Raw genomic sequence first — 18,284 nt, 5'->3', positions numbered from 1 at the left:
AAACGTACGGACACCAAGAGGGGAAAGTGGCGGGGGGTGGTGGGGGTGGGTGATGAATTGGGAGATTGGGATTGACATGTATACCCTAATATGTGTAAAATGGGTAACTAATAAGAACCGGCTGTATAAAAAAAAAAATTAAATTAAATTAAAAAAGAAAAAAAAAAGAAATAGCAGAATGTACATATTTCTTTTATTTTTTATATTCACAATGTTAATGTACAGCTTGATGCATTCTCACAAACTGAGCACACCCATGGGACCAGCACCCAGACGAAGAACTAGAACGCTAGCACCTACTCCAGAAGCCAGGCACTCTCTCACGAGAGGGAAGCACTCTTCTGTCTTGGTTTGCCCCATTTTGAACCTTATATAAATGGAATCTTGCAGTAGGCACTCTCTTATATCTGGCTTCTGTGCTCAGCATTGTTTGTGAGATTCTTCTATATTTTGCATGAGTCATAAAACATTCATTCTTTTTGCTGTATATAGATTACGCTGGGTGACTCACCACAATTCATTTATTCATCCTATTCACTTATTTCAAATAGTGCTGCTTTAAGCATTTTAGTAGACATATGTATGCATTTTTGTTGGGTATGCATTTGGGAGTGAAATTGCTGAGTTCTGAGTTCAGCTTTAGTAGCTACTAAGAGGCTGCATTTTAAGGCAAGTTATCAACTACAGAGGCCAAGTCAAAGTGATTAGAAAGGGGGAGATGTGTCATCTGGCTTTTCTGATAATTCAGGTTAGAATGAACAAGAACCTAAATCAGAATAGTGGTCCTGGAAATACAAAGGATGGAAGAAATGGTAAATCTTCTAGGATTTATTTATTGGGGAAGAGGGAAGGGTCAGAGATATCTTTGAGGCGATGCCTTTAGTTGGAAAAGAGAAGTCAAGAGGAAGGTGGACCTCTGGAGGGCAGATGAGACGGATGTGGGCTGAGTGAAGACTGGGATGAGTGCACAGTCGCAAATGCAATGTGGGAGTTGTGATTAGGGCTTTACAATGAGGATTTGGAATAGATTTCAGAAATGCTAATCACTGAAGCAGCTGGTGTAGATAAAATCATGGAAGAAAGTAATGAAGAGAACGGCTGAGAGGGCAGTGAGGCCAAGAACTGAGGTTTTGGCCTCAGGAATCCTTGGTGACCTTCCAGGGAACAGTGTCCACAGAGCAGAGCATTTGGCTGGAGGAAAAGCAGAGACCGTAGTGAAAGGACAGGGAGGGCTGCAGCTGGGGGTCACTGAGAGGGTAGGACTTTGGGAGGAGAGATATTTTTCTTAAGAGAAGGGACATTATCCCCAAAGATACAAGGATTCAATAAATTGTATCACTTATGATTTGTGATACTTGGGGACGTGTATTTCTTTAGAGGAATATCATTCTGAGTTTGATAACTCGTATTTTAAAAGATAGTCCCATTAACTTCTACTTGCAAGTCTGCACTTATAGTTTAATGCAAACACAACAGAAAGGGGGAACTATTCACTTCTTATTTTTAGTAGCTCTAGTTCTTAAAACCATACTGGCTCCAGTTGGTGATAAGCCATCTATTTAACAAGCTGCCCTCTCATTTTGCTAAGAGAAAGAGAAGTAAAAATGAAAACAGGTGGAGGCTTCCCGTTCAGCAGGTTATAATGCTGTCAGGGAAAGGAGCAGGCTTGGAGTCGGATTTTACATCTTCCCAAAGAAACATGATTGTGGATGAGAAGAAATGTGAAAACCACATACATGTAAGATAAAGCTTTTCCTCTTACTCTGTGCCAAGTCGAGATAAAGAGGGAAACTCAGGTGACTGACTTCTTTCATCCTGAAATGACTGATTTGACACAGCTATTCAGAACGCAGCCAAGAATCCAGAAAGAAACAAGCAAACAAGTAAACTATAGATGTCGCTCCGTCTTTGCTGTAAGGCTCTGATGAAGCATATTTACTCTCAAATAAGACCCTGTTCCAATAAGCAGGATAAGCTGGTTTGGTGGGGGGTGGGGGTGGGGCTTAAAAAATTAAAAGCTGCCAATTATAGTATTTTCTTTTTATCTTATGGACCTTATAAATGACACAATTGCTCATCTCTTTGGATGGGTTACTTAAAAGCTCAGAACCAAATTCGCATTCCACTTCTAACCAAACGGCAGAAACTTCTGGGATGCATTTTTGAGAGTACTAACTTCATCCCTGGCCCAGTCTCCTTGCTCTTACCCTTGCTTTTTCTTCCTCTAATTGCTTAATTTCGTCTTATATATTTTAAGCTGCTGTGTAACCTTTATGAGTTGGAGAGTGTTTAAAGAAAAATGTCAGTACATAATAAATAACACATAAAAGTGAGAATAAAATGCACAGGCAACATGACAGCAAGAAGAAATGACTATGAAAAAGTAGTGTACAACAGAGGAAGGAAAACTATTTTTAAAAAACCCCACCAGATACATGAACTCAAAATGTTTATTGATTATTCTGGAGCTACTTAGTTTAAGGACAAGCAGTTTGTCACACATGTCAGGCTCCTCTGAGGAAATCTTTGTGTCACATCCCCAAATAGTTATTCATTTTCATAGTGATGATTGAATCATCAAGAAGGGGCATAGATTAAATACTGGGTATTCTGTTTTAGAAGGAAGAAAACTATATATTTCACCTTTAAAATGAATTTTGTTTGTAAAAGTGCAAGAGAATCACCATCATTAAATAACATCAGAAAAGTTAAAATTTCTGTAATAGAGGCGTTTTTGAGTTTTTTGATCTCCAGCGAGTTCTATAGAACTCATATGTATCAATTTACAGAGCTGCTTCGAGAAGGAAAAAAATCTGACCTTCTGACTCTACAAGCCTAAGAAATGCTCTTCCTCTAAAAAATCTGAACAAAAGATAGAGAAAACAAACCATCGATGTAGTTATAATCTGCCTTAAGAAAGCATATCACTAATCACATACTAATTTCATTTGAAGTGAAGGGAAATTTCAGTTGGTGCTTCAGAGATGATTGTAGAGTTGGTATCTGGTTATATAAGGAAACACAGTTTTTGTTCAACTTTATTGAGGTATAACTGACAGATAAAAATAAAAGATATTTAAAGTATACATTGTGATGATTTATGTATACATTTTTAAAGGATGAGGACTCCTATCTAGTTAATTAACACATTCATCACCAAATATATGTATATATACATACACACACGTACAAATATGTAATTTCTTGAGGAACCTCCATACTATTTTCCATAGTGGCTGCACCAATTTACATTCCCACCAACAGTGCACAAGGGTTCCCTTTTCTCCACATCTACTGACACATCATCTCTCATCTTTTTGATGATAGCCATTCTAACAGGTGTGAGGTGATAGCCCCTTGTGGTTTTGATCTGCATTTCCCTGATAATTAGTGCTATTGAGCACATTTTCATGTACCTGTTGGCTGTCTGTAGGTCTTCTTTAGAAAAATGTCTATTCAGATCCTCTGCCCAGTTTTTAATTGGATTTGGTGGCGGGGGGGCGGGTTGCTATTGAGTTGTATGAGCTCTTTACAGATTTTGGATATTAGCCCTTTATCAGATAAATGATTTGCAAATATTTTCTCCCATTCAGTAGGTTGCCTTTTCATTTTGTTTCCTTTGCTGTGCAGAAGCTTTTTAGCTTGATGTAGTCCTAATTGCTTATTCACAATTTTTTTAACCTTCTAGGCAATAGCCTATTACAGGTCCCTTCTCCCCCGACCCCCAGAAAATAAGACACATTGTATCCTGCCGTCACTGGGTTTTGCTCTGTTTTGAACCAGGAGGACATGAGCTGCAAGGAGAAGCTGTACTTCGGCATGAACGAGTACAGTAAATCTCTTCAGTGGGGAATCACAAGCCCACTTCTGAGATGTGATGAGACTTTTGAAAAGATGGTGAACACACTCTTGGAGAGGTAAATAAGGACTTTCAACCTTTTCTTGTACTTGCATGTCTGAAATAGCCAAACGTCTTTTGTGTCAGTGTCACAGGGAATTTTGGTGGAGCCCAGGCTGTGCAAATGACATGTGAAGGCAGAATAAAAATAGCCTTTCCTAAGATGACCTTTCACTCAGATGGGTTTTCTATGATCATCCAAGACCAACAAAGGAAACCAGTGACTCAGAGTGGGAGGTAGAACCACTTTCTGTGTTCCGAATTGTCTCCCAGGCAGGCTTCATTGCTGCACCCAGAGATGACTTGGGCACAGAGGGATTTGCTTATTAAAGACCATTCCTCTGAGGTCTGGCCTTCCCCACACTTTTACATTTTCCTCTCTTTTCTCCTCTGTCCACCACAGGCAAGTACCCTCAGTAAAAACAAAACTTTACTCTGAGAGATTTGGAGTGTAGACTGAAGAAAATTAAAGAACAAACAGATCGTTTAAGCAAGTTCAGTTCTAAGTGGCCCTCCTCCATCCCTGACCTTGGGGTTAAGATTCATGACTCTCTGTCTCCTTTTTCTTCCCCAGTTCCAGGTCAGACTCTGGAAGAGCAAAGGGTTTTTCTGGGTTTTTTTCCTCCCTGATCTTGAATCATAGACTCAAAAATTAGGCAGAGGCATTAGAATTTAACGTAATAGGGAATTCCCCGACAGTCCAGTGGTTAGGATTTGGAGCATTCACTGCTGTGGCCTGGGTTCAATCCCTGGTCAGGGAACTAAGATCCTGCAAGCTGTGAGGTGTGGCCAAAAAAAAAAAAAAGAGTTTAGCCTACTAGAGGTCCCTCCCTGCCCTCCACTACAGTATTCTGTTTGATCATCCAGTGATGGGGGCAGTTGGGCACTAGTTGATGAGGCACATTCTAATTTTTAGGAGCTCTAGTTCTTAAAACTGGCTCTAATTGATCACAAACCATCTATTTAACAAACTGCCCTATAACTTTGCTAAGAAAAAAGAAAGAGAAATAAAAATGAGGACAGGGGATACATCCTACCCAGCAAGTTATAATGCAGTGTCAGGAAAAGAAGCAGGCTTGAGTAGGATTTTATATTTTTGCAGCTGTTGGATTTGAGAAGACTTAACTGACACTGAGATGTTAATCCTTTCACAGCACATGTGATCTTAGATTTCCAGAATCATCCCATGAATCTCCCCTTTGTTTCCCACCCTTCTGTTCCGTCTGCCCTCTTGGAACCTATCTTTTCTTCCAGTAACATCACTCGAAGTTTTATAAGTCATATTTTAATGGATGATCCCATCAACTCCTATACAACTTTTGTAATACTTACAAAACTACAGTTACGGGCTTCCCTGGTGGCGCAGTGGTTGAGAGTCCGCCTGCCAATGCAGGGGACGTGGGTTCGTGCCCCGGTCCGGGAAGATCCCACATGCCGCGGAGCGGCTGGGCCCGTGAGCCATGGCCGCTGAGCCTGCGCATCCGGAGCCTGTGCTCCACAACGGGAGAGGCCACAACAGTGAGAGGCCGGCGTACCGCAAAAAACCAATAACCAAAACCCAAAAAACTACAGTTACAGTTTAATACAAACAAAACAAACTAGGGAAACTATTCACTTCTAAATTCATAGCTCTTTCAGTGTGAAATTTAAATGCCTGTATGTCAAAGTTACTCTTTGATCTAACTCTGGCTTTCCTACATGGCCCAGCAAAAGGCATTAAGCCTTAAACTTGGATCATCTGTGCCCACTTCCTCTAGCCAAGTCACCCCAGGCTAATAATAGCTATGATTTATTGAATGCTTGAAGGGATTGGCCCAGGACTGATTGAACTGAAGGATTTCTTTACTTTTCCCCAATCTACTAAATTCTTACCACGTAAGAAGACATTGTCAGAGACCTGAATAAAATCCACACTCTGCCTCTGACCAGTTGGATGATCTTGGGAAAGGAGGTGAATTTCTCCCAACCCTTAACTCAGCCTCCTTCTATGAGAGGGTGGAGTGGTCAGAACCCAGGGAATCTGTGGTCCTTTCCAGCTCTAAGTACTTCAGAGCAGTCATTTGATGACCCTAACTGGTATTTGCCCCTGGGTTTTTCTGTGTAAGGCTGGTGACGACTGTTTCACTTTAAATAGAATTATAAAGTGGAGCAAAGGTGAAATCCCCCACTGGCCTCCCCAGCTGCTAGGCCGCTGCATGTGCTACCAGCTGGCATCCAGAAGGGAAGTTCAGACCTGCCATTGTTTTGCAGGCTCCACGAGAGGCTTGGCCAAGCTTGGGTCCAGGGCCTTGCTTTGCCCATGCCTACTTTCTTGATATCTGCAAGCACCTCTTCATGCCTGCAAGTGGGTCCTCTTTGCCCATTTGTATTCATTCTGTCAGGCAGGCTTGGCTTTCTGAGGAATAGCACATTAATGAGAGGTTTATTTTCTGCCTGCTCTGTAATCGTAAAAACTGCCAATTTGGCAGTCCAGTGAAGGGTGGAGGGAGGGGAATGTTGAGGTGAGTCAAGGACACCCCCCTACTATTTGCTGGGCACCCTCCGCCGAGCAGGGGCTCAGGTGGACAGGGGGCCACACCACTAGGGGGTGCTATTTCTCCAGCCAGCTCCAAGTTTTCTCCATCTTTATGGGAAGATATTGTTATTGCTACAAAGGAGCTGACCTCAAATTAGCAATAATAATTACTCTTTTTACTCCTGATACTCCACAGACATTACATTAGTGTCTCAGTTTCCTTAACTGTAATCTTAAGTATAAGAGAAATAAGCTAACAAGCATTCTAACCCCAAGCCACCAGCAAGAGGTTAGGATCTAGGGATGATCCATTATGGCTCTGTTGAAAATATGAACAGACCAGTGCTTCTCAAAGTGCAGTGTGATTGTATAAAATAGATAACTAATAAGAACCTGTTGTATAGCACAGGGAACTCTACTTCGCCACACAGTGGAAACTAACACAAAACTATACCCCCCCCACAAAAAAAAATGCAATGTAATACAAATCACCTGGGGACCTTGTCCAGCCTGATTCTGATTCAGTACATGTGTGGTGGGAGGATTTGGCGGTTCTAACAAGCTCCCAGGTGGTGCTGCTGTTGGGTGATGCTGCTGGTCCAGAGACAGCACTGGGAGAAGCTCAGGTCACTAGACTGTCCCTAAACCTCGTGAACTTGCTGTACCTATCCCAGCAAGATCTGTGAGCTCACCTTTTCCTTCTAGTGATGGGGGCTTCAAGGTCATTCTAGAGCTCAAGCCCCACTCCTGTCACGAACCCCTTCCCGCCATGCTTGGTCTGCATTCCTACAGCACAGACCTCGCTGTCCCAGTGGGCCCCACACCCAGATGCTAGCTCCCTGTGTTCTGTTGAAGGTACCCCAGGCTGCACAGCATGGTCGTCCGCTGCTACCTCCTCATCCAGCAGTACTCGGAGGCTCTGATGGCTCTCACCACCATGGCGTCCCTCCGAGACCACAGCACGCCGGAAACACTCAGCATCGTGGATGACCTCCTCAGCCGCCCAGGAAAAAACAAAAGTGGGAGGGGACACATGCTCATCCTCAGGGTGCCCTCCGTGCAGCTGGCGATGCTGGCCAAGGAGCGGCTGCAGGAGGTGCGCGACAAGCTGGGGCTGCAGTACCGCTTCGAGATCATCCTCGGGAACCCCGCCTCTGACCTCAGTGTCGCAGCCCACTTTGTGGCGCGATTAAAGGTTAGCAATGGACAGACGTTTGTTCCGTTTTCTAGGACTCCCGTGTAGGTGGCTCAGAGGCCTGAGTTTGATAGAGTTTTGCACATGTGTCGGTGTGATCTTCGTGACCACGTTAAGGCTAAACTAAGGGACGTGTCCACTTTCCTAGTTTAATAAGATTCTGTCCGGCCCCCCTTTTAGCACATGCATGCAGTTGGTCTTCCATGCTCTCCAACTGCAGGTGCAAAAATGCGATGACCCAATTTCACCCCATGTTTATTGACCTTGTTCGAGATGCATCTAGCCCACGGCCATCTGTTTTCTCAGAAAAAAAGGTAAGTTGTTCTCTTGGACCTCCGTGGGGCACGCCTTTAAGTATCATCCGTTCACTGAATCTTTTCTGTCCGTGTAGCCTATCTGTCTGCTCAGAGTGGGTAAAGTATCCTGTTTCATCTTCAGTGCTCATAGAGAACTACTCCCCACCCTCGTGCATGTGGATTCCCCAACAGTTTGCTGTTTCTTTGTATTTGCTTTGGCCTCAAAGCGTGGGCTGGGCTGAGATTCAGCCGAGCCTCCTGCAGAGAGATTTGTGCATGGCTAAGCGCCGCCCATCCTCCACCCCCGCCCCGCCCCCTGCACGGCCAGGGACGCACTGCTTTTCCTGTTAGGCATGGCGGGCGGGGGAGAATTTCTTAATCAATTAACCTAAATCTCTACCTCATGCCCTGCTCAGACCTTTCTGGGGACTTTTATAATCCAATGTGTCCCAGACATTTGACAGCATTTCATAAAATCCTGCATACACATAGATATGGTACTAAGCTAGGTACTATGTGTCTGGGGTAGACCGACATGGTTTCTGCACCTTGCACACGAAACACTGAGCTAAACTGGGTGAAGAAAAACCAGTTTGACACAAATTGTATGAAAAGAAAGCACGTAGTCTTAGGGGATTTGCATTCCCACCTTGGGCTGCAAAAGGAGAGTGTTGGACTGCATGATCTCTAAGAGCTCTAATTCGAGGATTATTATTTAGTGTTCATAAAGCATTTTGCAAATGTAAGCCTTTGTATTGTATTCTATTACCTATCTTGAACAATCCAAAATGCAAACAAAATGTCTTGCATTAGCTTGATAGGTAGCTGGAACAAATAAATCTGTCTAAAAATAGAAGCTCCTCTATTTAGTGGAAGTTGTAACATTTACATTTCACACATGGATATATAGATATAATGCTCACAATGTTAATTTAGACTCATAGACCACATTACAGCAGAATTCCTGGGATAACTAACAAATGAGAGTCCTGAAATTCTTCTTACAGTATAATTCATAGAGGCATAGGTTGTGGGACAATCTGAATAATGCTAATGATGAGGAATCTGGAAAAGCAGATTATCAGCACTGCTCTGTGAAGTCTCACACACCTACTGCAGGGAGATGGTCTAAAAGGATGTGAGGCTGCAGGGACTTCCTTGGGTCTCCATTGACCCTGACCAAGTGCAGCTACTTACAGTCTTAGGTCATTTGTTTGGACCCTTCAGGAATGCCAATCACTAAGTCAGTATAACTCAGCAGTCCTAAATAATATGCCCCTCTGGGCCATTGTTTGAAAACTGCAGTCAAGACCTGAGCTTCCTAGCCTGGCTGCTAGTACATCAGAATCACCTGCAGGGCTTCCAAAGGGCTGCTGGGAGTGTGCGCCATACACGAAGGGGGTCTCAAGTAATTACTTCTCAAAGCAGTTATATCTCAATTCTCATGAGTCGCTGCCAGGCACCAGCCACACAAAAGAGATTTCCATGTGCTCAAAACCTCTCGATCACATCAATCCATCCTTTTTATATTCTCTATTTGTGTGGAAGTGAAAAATTGAAATCCCTTTGGAATGTTCACATCCTAAGAAAGACGACCACTTGCCAGGTGGTCTCTGTTTCACCTGTTTATTTCTTTTTTAAAAATTTTGTTTGTTTATTGGCTTGTATTTCTACCCCCATAGCCTGAAATTTCTATGAGGACTTTTCCTCTCAATATGAATAGCACCCAATGAAGTTTCAGGCACAAAAGAGGCACATGTAAAAATTTGTTAAATTAATTAACCATTGTAGCATTCTTTGACTCTCATTCACTCTTTTTCTTTTTTACCTGTTTATTTCTAAATTACCAACTTTACCACTGACGAGATAGCACCAGTGTGCCTTTCATCTCTAACGCTGGGTAAAATCCAATGCCTCTTTTTCCATTAGATGGTCTTATTTTTGTGCTTACCTCTAATTATCCTTTAGAAATCGTGGTTAACTTATAAGTGATAACAAGTACTTTAGAAGGATACAAGGTTTATATCTAAATAAATCAGTTCATCCAGAAGGCCTGTGAAGCTTTCATTAGGTTTCCTTTGCCTTGAACCCCATATTATCCCTGAAGTCAATGCTCGCCTAGTCTTTTGTGTTGTCTTAACTGCCTCTGCAGGAAAATCATCCTGAGGGCATGACAGATCCATAGAAGAATGGCAGCCATCAATCATCAGAAGTAACAATGTGACAGAAAAGCATTTTATAGGGAGTTTAGCTAGCTCTGATTGGTCAAGAGTAAAAGTGGAATTTGTTTAATCATCTTTTGAAAATAAGTCTCCTTATAAAACATAATATGTGGGCTTCCCTGGTGGCGCGGTGGTTGAGAGTCCGCCTGCCGATGCAGGGGGCACGGGTTCGTGCCCCGGTCCGGGAGGATCCCACATGCCGCGGAGCGGCTGGGCCCGTGAGCCATGGCCGCTGAGCCTGCGCGTCCGGAGCCTGTGCTCCGCAATGGGAGAGGCCACAGCAGTGAGAGGCCCGCGTACTGCAAAAACAAACAAACAAACAAACAAAATGACATAAAAATGGTCATAGGATATAGTTTAAACACTTCTAGGGCACAATTTGAAAAAAACAAACAAACAAACAAACAAAAAAAAAAACATAATATGTTATCCCATCATTATTACCCAACCTCATTCTTGATAGAACGATGAAATATATTCGAGGAGACCCCAGTGTCAGGGATATCATAAATCCAATGTGAAGGCTTATGAGTAAAACAATTCCTATTTGCTTAGAATTAGGTAATGTTCTGGTTCCCTTTGACATGAAAATATATGGAAAACTGAATTGGGGGGGAGAAACTTTCTTGTAATATCTTAAAAAATATTTTGACAGATTAATTTTCTAAGACATAGGAAGTCTCTCAAACTTGTAAACAGTTACGTAGATCCACTGAGTTCTCTTTGGCATGCAAACATATGATAACAGATTGGGCAAAAAGATTCAGGTTGGTTCTTCCAATTTTACAAGTTATACGCATTTTACTTGCAGTAATTGTGGGTATATTTAATTCCAAAGACTGGTTTTCCTAGACATCAACAAATCAGTAAACAAACTCTGTTATATCATATCATATCTTGCCTGATATATTTCTTTTTATCCCATTCTGATTTTAGCAAAGGAAGTACCAGTCTATTTTAAAATTGTATGCATTACTTAATACCTCACTTCTTAGTCCTTGTTCCCAAAAGCATTATCTGAGATGCCAGTTCATTTCTTATAACTCCTCCCAGAAAGCCGATATGAAGCACAGTTAGATCTACACACTTCATAAAAAGTAGTAGGAACCACCTTATCTACTTAAGAGATGGTTTATTTTCTCTCTGCTCTAAAACAGACAGAAAAGTCTATAAGATCTTTTCACTTTTGAACATCTTTCAAGTTGGGATTTTCTTCCTCTTGATATATTCATGTTTTCAGATTGATGTTCCATTTATTAAAGATATTCGTGTGTGTATATGGGTTAATATATATGAGAAGTTGATTACGTGTGAGGAGTTTTGTTGAGATTCTTTTATTAGTCATTTACAACTGAAATGGTCTTTTTCAGTCAATCAGTCCGAAGAGTCTGTCCATTATATGAAGGAAGTGTACTTAAGAGCCTTGAGTCAACTAGTTTTAACTAGGATTTCTGTAAGGTTTGCACCATCGGTGGAATATTTCATATTGTATGTTTCTTTGACCTGTGTGGCTAATGTATGATATAAACCAAGATCTCCTGTTTTATCCTACTGCGATAAAACGAAAGGCTACATTCTTCTAGAGTGCTTTGTGCATGTCTTTTAGTAGTAATTAAAATATATGTACACACACAAACACACTTATTGGAAGTCATTTGGAACCACAGATGTGTATAAAGCCTGGCTGTAGAAACCTTTAAGAAGGTGGGAACTTAAATGAAGGGTTTTAATTTTATTGTGTGGGTCCCTTTCTACAGACTTGGAGAGGAAATGAAGCAGAAGAGTGGACCCCTCGGACGTACCAAGATCTAGAAGGTCTGCCTTGTATTGTGATATTAACTGGCAAAGATCCCCTTGGAGAAACCTTTCCCAGGTACAATGTGAATCATTAGTTTTTATTTTCCATTAGTTGCCCACCTGAGCTGGTGGTTAAAACTTGGCTGATGGTCACCCATTTCATTCACTTGGCAAGTGAGCAAAGAATTGTTTTATTCGGGGATATGAGAAACTTAGCCTTCCTTGAGTCTTTCTTTTGACTTTCCAGAGATAGCCCAGCAATCTGGGGAATGGGAGATAGCCACAGATGAGAAGTGTTTATGCATTGAAGCAGGGCAGCCAGAGGGGCAGGGAGGAAAAGCACTGCCCCCAATGAGGAGTTCTGGGGATGAAGTGTCTCTGTTAGTCTGCTGTTCCCTCAAGGATCCAGGGCCTGTAGGTTGGAAGGCTACAGCACCAATAATCATAGCAGTCACTGAACGGTTACCGTGTGTCAGGCATTGTGTTAAATGCCTTACCCTTGTCATGCCATTCATTCCTTTCAGTAACTGGGTCAGCTGGACACTGTTACTCTATTTTATATGTGGAGAAAATGAAGTGACTAGCCCGAGGTCCTAAGCTAGGAGGTGGCAGAGCTGAGGTTCACATCAGGCATTACCTGGCACCGAAGCTCACGATTTTGACTGCTGCGCCGCACCCAGACACACATAAACATGGCATGCCTCACCAAAGACAGACTCGCCCAAGATATCCTTACTTTCGTGCAGGTCTTTGAAGTACTGTGACCTCCGGTTAATTGATTCAAGCTATTTAACTCGCACGGCCTTGGAGCAGGAGGTGGGTCTGGCGTGCTGCTACGTCTCAAAAGAGGTCATCCGGGGGCCCACTGCTGCCCTGGACCTTAGTGGCAAGGAGCAAGAGAGAGCCGCCGTCGGCGAGAACGGTGCCGAGGAGCTGCTCATGGACCTGGAGAGGCCCCAGAGCAACAGCAGTGCTGTCACTGGAACCTCAGGTCAGTACTTTCTCTTTCAAGGGATCAGAGGCAGGAGTGAGGAGCGGGGTAGGAGTATGGAAGGCAGAGGCATCTGCTGACTCCCATCAAGGCTTTCAGAGCCTTGGGTGACTCAGGCCTCCTGTCCGGACCTTGGTTCTCCAGGAGATACTTGGAAAACATGACTCTTGAGCAGCCACAAGATACGTTCCTGGGGAAGCCTTTAATGAAGAGCTTGCTACTAAGCTAAATAATACAGAAAATAAATTTCATCAACCCCAGCTGCCACCATTTCCCCTAGTCTCTCTCACCCTAATCATCTCATAGATATTATGCATCTGATATTTGCACAAAGGCCTTCTTTTCCTTCCAGATCCTGAAGCTGTAAGTTTTTGCTAATTGGCCTAGTATCTGGCACAAAGTATTTGTTTGAATGAATGAGTGACTTTTCTAAGTACTTAATGGCAAGTGTTTGTATACTGAAGGCTACTCTGGGACCATGGGTTGGCTGGGACGATCCAGTCTGCAGCCTGCCAGCCACTCTCTTACTGTGTTACTGTGTGGTTGATGGCAGTGCTTGGCATCAGTTTTCTTCTGATAAATAGTGTTAAGCAAATACAGCACTATTTCCATTTTTTTTCTGACTGTGAAAGTCATAATAAAGCTTTATATAGAAAACTTGGAGAATGTAATGAAGTATAGAGAAGAGGTAAAAAATGAAAGCTCCACAGCCGAGGGAACCACCATTTGTGTTCCTTCTCCCCCGTGCTTCCCTTCTCTCATCTCCATGACACACACACGCAAACACACACACAATTTCATGGCCAAAAGCAGCACCAGTCTTTCTATTCACTGTCAGCTGCTGTCGGATGGGCTCCCTATGAGAATGGAAAGGCAGGTATCTGTGGGGTTTTCTGACTTTCTGTGGTGCCCCTCAGCCTGGAAGAGCATGGGGACTGTCCTTTGGGGTCTGCCCAGCTGCTCCCCTCAGTCAGGGGTCAGGGCTGTACCCCATCACTACAGGCTCCCCAGTTCTGCCTCTGCGACCAGGTCAGAATAAAGGGGAGAGGTTGGGAGGAGTGTAAAGGGTAATAGAGGGGAGGGGTACTATCACATCTAGAAGCTTTTGGATACCAGCATCAGTGACCGAGAGGCAAGGAAGGTGGTAGGGGTGGGGATGGTGATGAGCGCTGGAATTCCTTCCTGTGGCTCTTTAATCAGCCCCACAAGCCTCACTATTCTGGCCTTGTTCTGATTAACTCACACAAAGGTAATGATTTGCCTTCTGTTTTTAGAGTCTTCCCCGCTTTCAGGATGCACGTGCTGCACACACACACACACACACACACACACACACACCACCGGCCTCGGGGTGACTCTGAGGGTCCTCAGGGGGGCTCACTGCCCAAGGTGTGCAGGCCCGTGGACTCCAGGGCCGATGAAGGGAGAGGAAAGCCCTCACACAAAAGTCAGATAAGCAGTGGATTGACGGTGTCAGGAGCCTCTGGTTACTGGCTATTCATCTAGGATCTCCCAAGGTCGGGATATGACCCCCAGGCCTGGGAAGCACCGGTCTGAGCCAGAGAGGGCCTGCAATCTTGAGTGTAATGAGCTTCTGGTTTGTCCTCAAGCCAAAGAGGGGCTGATGGACTAGAGGGGAAAACATGTTTGAAGTGAATTGGCCGCAGGTGCAGGGATTTCTGGGCAAGAGCAGCATCTCGCTGGGAGGAGATAAAGCTCTCCCTTCCCACGGAGCCGCTTCCCACGCTGGTCTGGGCGTCCATGGAAGGGGCTGCACGCTGGGGAGGTATCCAGAGCCAGAAGCGTGGGGCCCTGGGACCCGCAGAAGGAGGCGAGTGGCACTGGGGCAGGACTTGGATGTCAGCCTGTGTCGGTCAGGGTCCTGGAATGAATCAGAAGACTTATCCAAACGAGGTAACCTGAGGAGAGTTTAATATGCCGGCAGGATGCAGCCAAGGAGCAGGAGATGGCGTGGTCGACCCCAGGGCGGGCGCCCAGACCACCACGCGGACTGAAGACGCCGGGGAGGGTGTGGGGGGGATGGGCAGACATGGGCCCCGGAGGAAGCTGGGGCGTGGGGGGGGAGTACCTATTTCCTATGGTGTCTCCACTGGCCGACCCCACGCAGGATCGGGGGATGGGAAGGGGGGCAGGACGCTCTGTAGTCCGCGCACCGCCGGGCCCCCCCCACCCCCGGCCTCTAGGCCGGTCCCCCTGGCAGAGGCGGCGGTGACAGAGCGGGCGCGCGGCGGGCTGTTGTCCGTCCTCTTTCAGGCTCCATCATGGAGAACGGGGTGAGCTCGTCCAGCACCGCCGACAAGTCCCAGAAGCAGCCCCCGACCCCCAGCTTCCGGAGCCCGGCCAACAGCGTGGGGCTGGACGAAGGGGTCTCGGCGGGCCTGGCAGGAGCCGGAGAGACCCTGAAGCAGGAGTGTGACTCCCTGGGCCCCCAGATGGCGAGCAGCACCACCTCCAAGCCGTCGTCGTTCTCGTCGGGGCCTGGGGCGCCGCGGTGGCCGGGACAGCCGGGGCCGGGCTTCCGGGGCGCGCACGCCGCGCTGCCCCCGGTCGTGATCCTGTCCAAGGCGGCCTACAGCCTCCTGGGCTCGCGGCGGGGCGGCAAGCTGCCGGCGTCCGCGGCCCTGCTGCCGCACCCCGACGTGGCCTGGGCTAGCCCCCTGCGGCCGCTGCTGCCCGGGCACGCGAGCGCCGAGGAGCAGTCCCTATACTACCGCCGCTGGACCGCGGCGCGGCCGCACCACGCCGACCACGGCAACCAGGCCGACCCCGCCTCGGGCGCGCGGCCCTGCCATCCCCGCCGCCTGCTGCTGACTGGGCCCCCGCAGGTAGGGAAGGGTGCTGGGGAGCGGGGGGGCTTGGGGGCTCCGGAGGAAGGGCCAGAGAGGGGGGAGTGGGGTCTCGCGTTGGGGTCCGGTGGTCGGGGCACGGAGGCCCCCACTCCTGCAGGGAGACGCGGAAGAGCTCACGTGTGAAATCTCTTTTTTCCGCCCCTCTCCTCCCTAAACCTCTCTTCACCAGGTGGGGAAGACTGGCTCCTACTTGCAGTTCCTGAGGATCCTCTTCCGCATGCTTATCAGGCTCCTGGAGGTAGACGTGTACGACGAGGCAGAGATCAACACCGGTGAGTTCCGAGCCGGCAGCATGGGTATTACCACCACAGCTGGAGCCTTCCCGCGTCCTCCTGGAGGTATACGTGCGCTTATGGGCAGGGTTCTCGAGAGGTTAAAGGTCGTGAGCCAGCAAAGAGTTGTAAGCAAGCTGTGGCCGCGTCGAGCTCCCTGAGGTTGGAGTGGGTCTTCCCCTCTTTCAACCCCCGATCCCCTCTGTGTCCTGTGCAACGCTGGGCAAAGAGGCATCTCATAAAGTCCTGTCAGGTGGGTTCACTGCTCAGATGGTCAGACTGTCCAGGTTTAAAATTCTAGTGCGGTGGTCTACTGCTTAAGGGTCCAGGGCATGTTTTATACTCTGCATAACCAGGCCTTTGTTGGTTCGTCAGAGTAGACGTTATGTTTTGCCTGCTGGCTCCGAGGGAAGGTGTGTGGGTTGCTACGACGAAAGGAAAACTTCCAGGAACAGAACAGAACCCTGGTGCCGTAAACAACCCCTTGGCACTGGCAGTAAGATGCAGGGGCTGGTGCTTGACAGACTAGCCTGTGCCTCCTGCCCGGCTTCTTGGCCCTTCCACCCCGGCTGTCACCTGTGAAGGAGGCAGTTCCGCTCTGCAGCCTGTCCAGCAAGGCCAGAAAGGGGGCATGAGCCAGGGGTCAGCCAGCATTAGCTCTGCAGCCGGGGGAGTGTGGCTTCAAACTACGGTTTCACATCTCAGAACAGAATGACCGTGTGCTGGAAGAAACGGGGAGGGGTAGGGGCAGGAGAGAGAAGTGGTAGTGCTTCCCCAGCCCCTCAGAGATGAGTCCAGAAAAGGGGAAGGCCTTGTCATCTTCCATCAGATTAGCCCTTGAGAGACCTCCCCTCACTTGCTTTTCCTGAATAGTTGGATCTGTTCTGTGACCAGCCCAAGGGACTAGTTTAGTTCAGAACGAGACTAGGTAAAATCAGCCATATTTAATCATTTTACTATGGCTTTTGGCTCTATTTCCATCCTCACCAGTTCACATCCATGATTCCAGACACAGACACGATTCCATCTTCCTATCCACATCTTGTTTGTGTCCCCAGCTGAGCTGTACCAGGCCCCCAGGCCCACCACAGAGGGGATTGAAACACCCTGAGCTGCATGGAGCGGACTGGGCCCCAGGTGCAAGGGCAGAGCCAAGCAGACAGGAATGAGGGGCCGCCATCCGCTGACTTTCCCCCAGGCTCCGTGGCGCTGCAGGAGAGTGATGCCTTTACTTTTCGCCTCAAATCCTGCTACAGGGCCTACAGCTGTGAGAGTCAAACCTGGCCTTTGTAACGAGAAGCACTGTTAGTTTGGCTTTATTCCTTTACCCTTATCTTAGTGCAGGTGAATGCAGTGGTGCTCTGGAGAGGCACAAGGACGCCTTTTTAAAAAACTAGAATAAGCTTTAACTTTTAAATAAAATGCATACTTTTAAAATAAAACTTAAAAAAACAACTTTTTAATAAGTTTATTTTTATTTTTGGCTGCATTGGGTCTTTGTTGCTGTACGTGGGCTTCTCATTGCGGTGGCTTCTCTTGTGGAACACAGGCTCTAGGTGCACGGGCTTCAGTAGTTGTGGCACCCAGGCTTAGTTGCTCCACGGCATGTGGGATCTTCCCGGACCAGGGCTCAAACCCATGTCCCCTGCATTGGCAAGCAGATTCTTAATCACTGTGCCATCAGGGAAGCCCCTAAAAAAATAACCTTTAAATACAATGCTCAGGGATATAAAAATAAGCAGTATTGTGTTTAAAAGCTAATAGCTGTAATTCTAGTCTTTAGACCTTTTTTGTTGGAATTTTTTTCTTCGTTTCTTCCTTTGAACGTTGTCTTCAGCTTGATCTTATAGTTTTTAGTATTAATAACAAATATTTATTGGACACCCACCATGTGCCTGCCGCTGTCTTAGCACTTTCAATATGCCATCTGGAATCTTTACAACAATTAGGGGACCCTGAGAGGTGAAGGTGCCTGCAGGTGTGAAGTCACAAGTGGTGGGGCCTGGACTCAAACCCAGGGCCCCAGGCTGTCAACCTGGACTGCATGTCGGAACCACTTAAGGAGCTTTAAACACTACGATAGGCGCCTGAGTGATGAAGGTGGTTCTGGGTAGTGTGGCCTGAGCACAGGGATTTTACAAGCTCTGGGTGATTCGTTAATAAGCAGCAGACACTGAATCTTGCTTGGTGTGTCCCTGAAATCTCTTCAGTATCAACGTCTTAAAACC

General features: G+C 46.3%; 1 protein-coding gene across 1 annotated transcript in view; it reads left to right on the top strand.

The window, feature by feature from the left end:
• GREB1L (GREB1 like retinoic acid receptor coactivator) overlaps window positions 1-18,284 on the top strand; it is a 261,369-nt gene that overhangs the window by 229,884 nt on the left and 13,201 nt on the right. The window contains exons 19-24 of the mRNA XM_032654275.1: window positions 3,784-3,917; window positions 7,269-7,608; window positions 11,884-11,999; window positions 12,670-12,914; window positions 15,189-15,760; window positions 15,954-16,056. Coding sequence (XP_032510166.1) covers window positions 3,784-3,917; window positions 7,269-7,608; window positions 11,884-11,999; window positions 12,670-12,914; window positions 15,189-15,760; window positions 15,954-16,056 — 1,510 coding nt within the window. The remainder of the gene's footprint in view (window positions 1-3,783; window positions 3,918-7,268; window positions 7,609-11,883; window positions 12,000-12,669; window positions 12,915-15,188; window positions 15,761-15,953; window positions 16,057-18,284) is intronic.

This window comes from Phocoena sinus, chromosome 14, assembly GCF_008692025.1.
Source record: "Phocoena sinus isolate mPhoSin1 chromosome 14, mPhoSin1.pri, whole genome shotgun sequence".
Taxonomy (NCBI): Eukaryota; Metazoa; Chordata; class Mammalia; order Artiodactyla; family Phocoenidae; genus Phocoena; species Phocoena sinus.
This window is presented reverse-complemented; position numbering and strand designations above follow the sequence as displayed.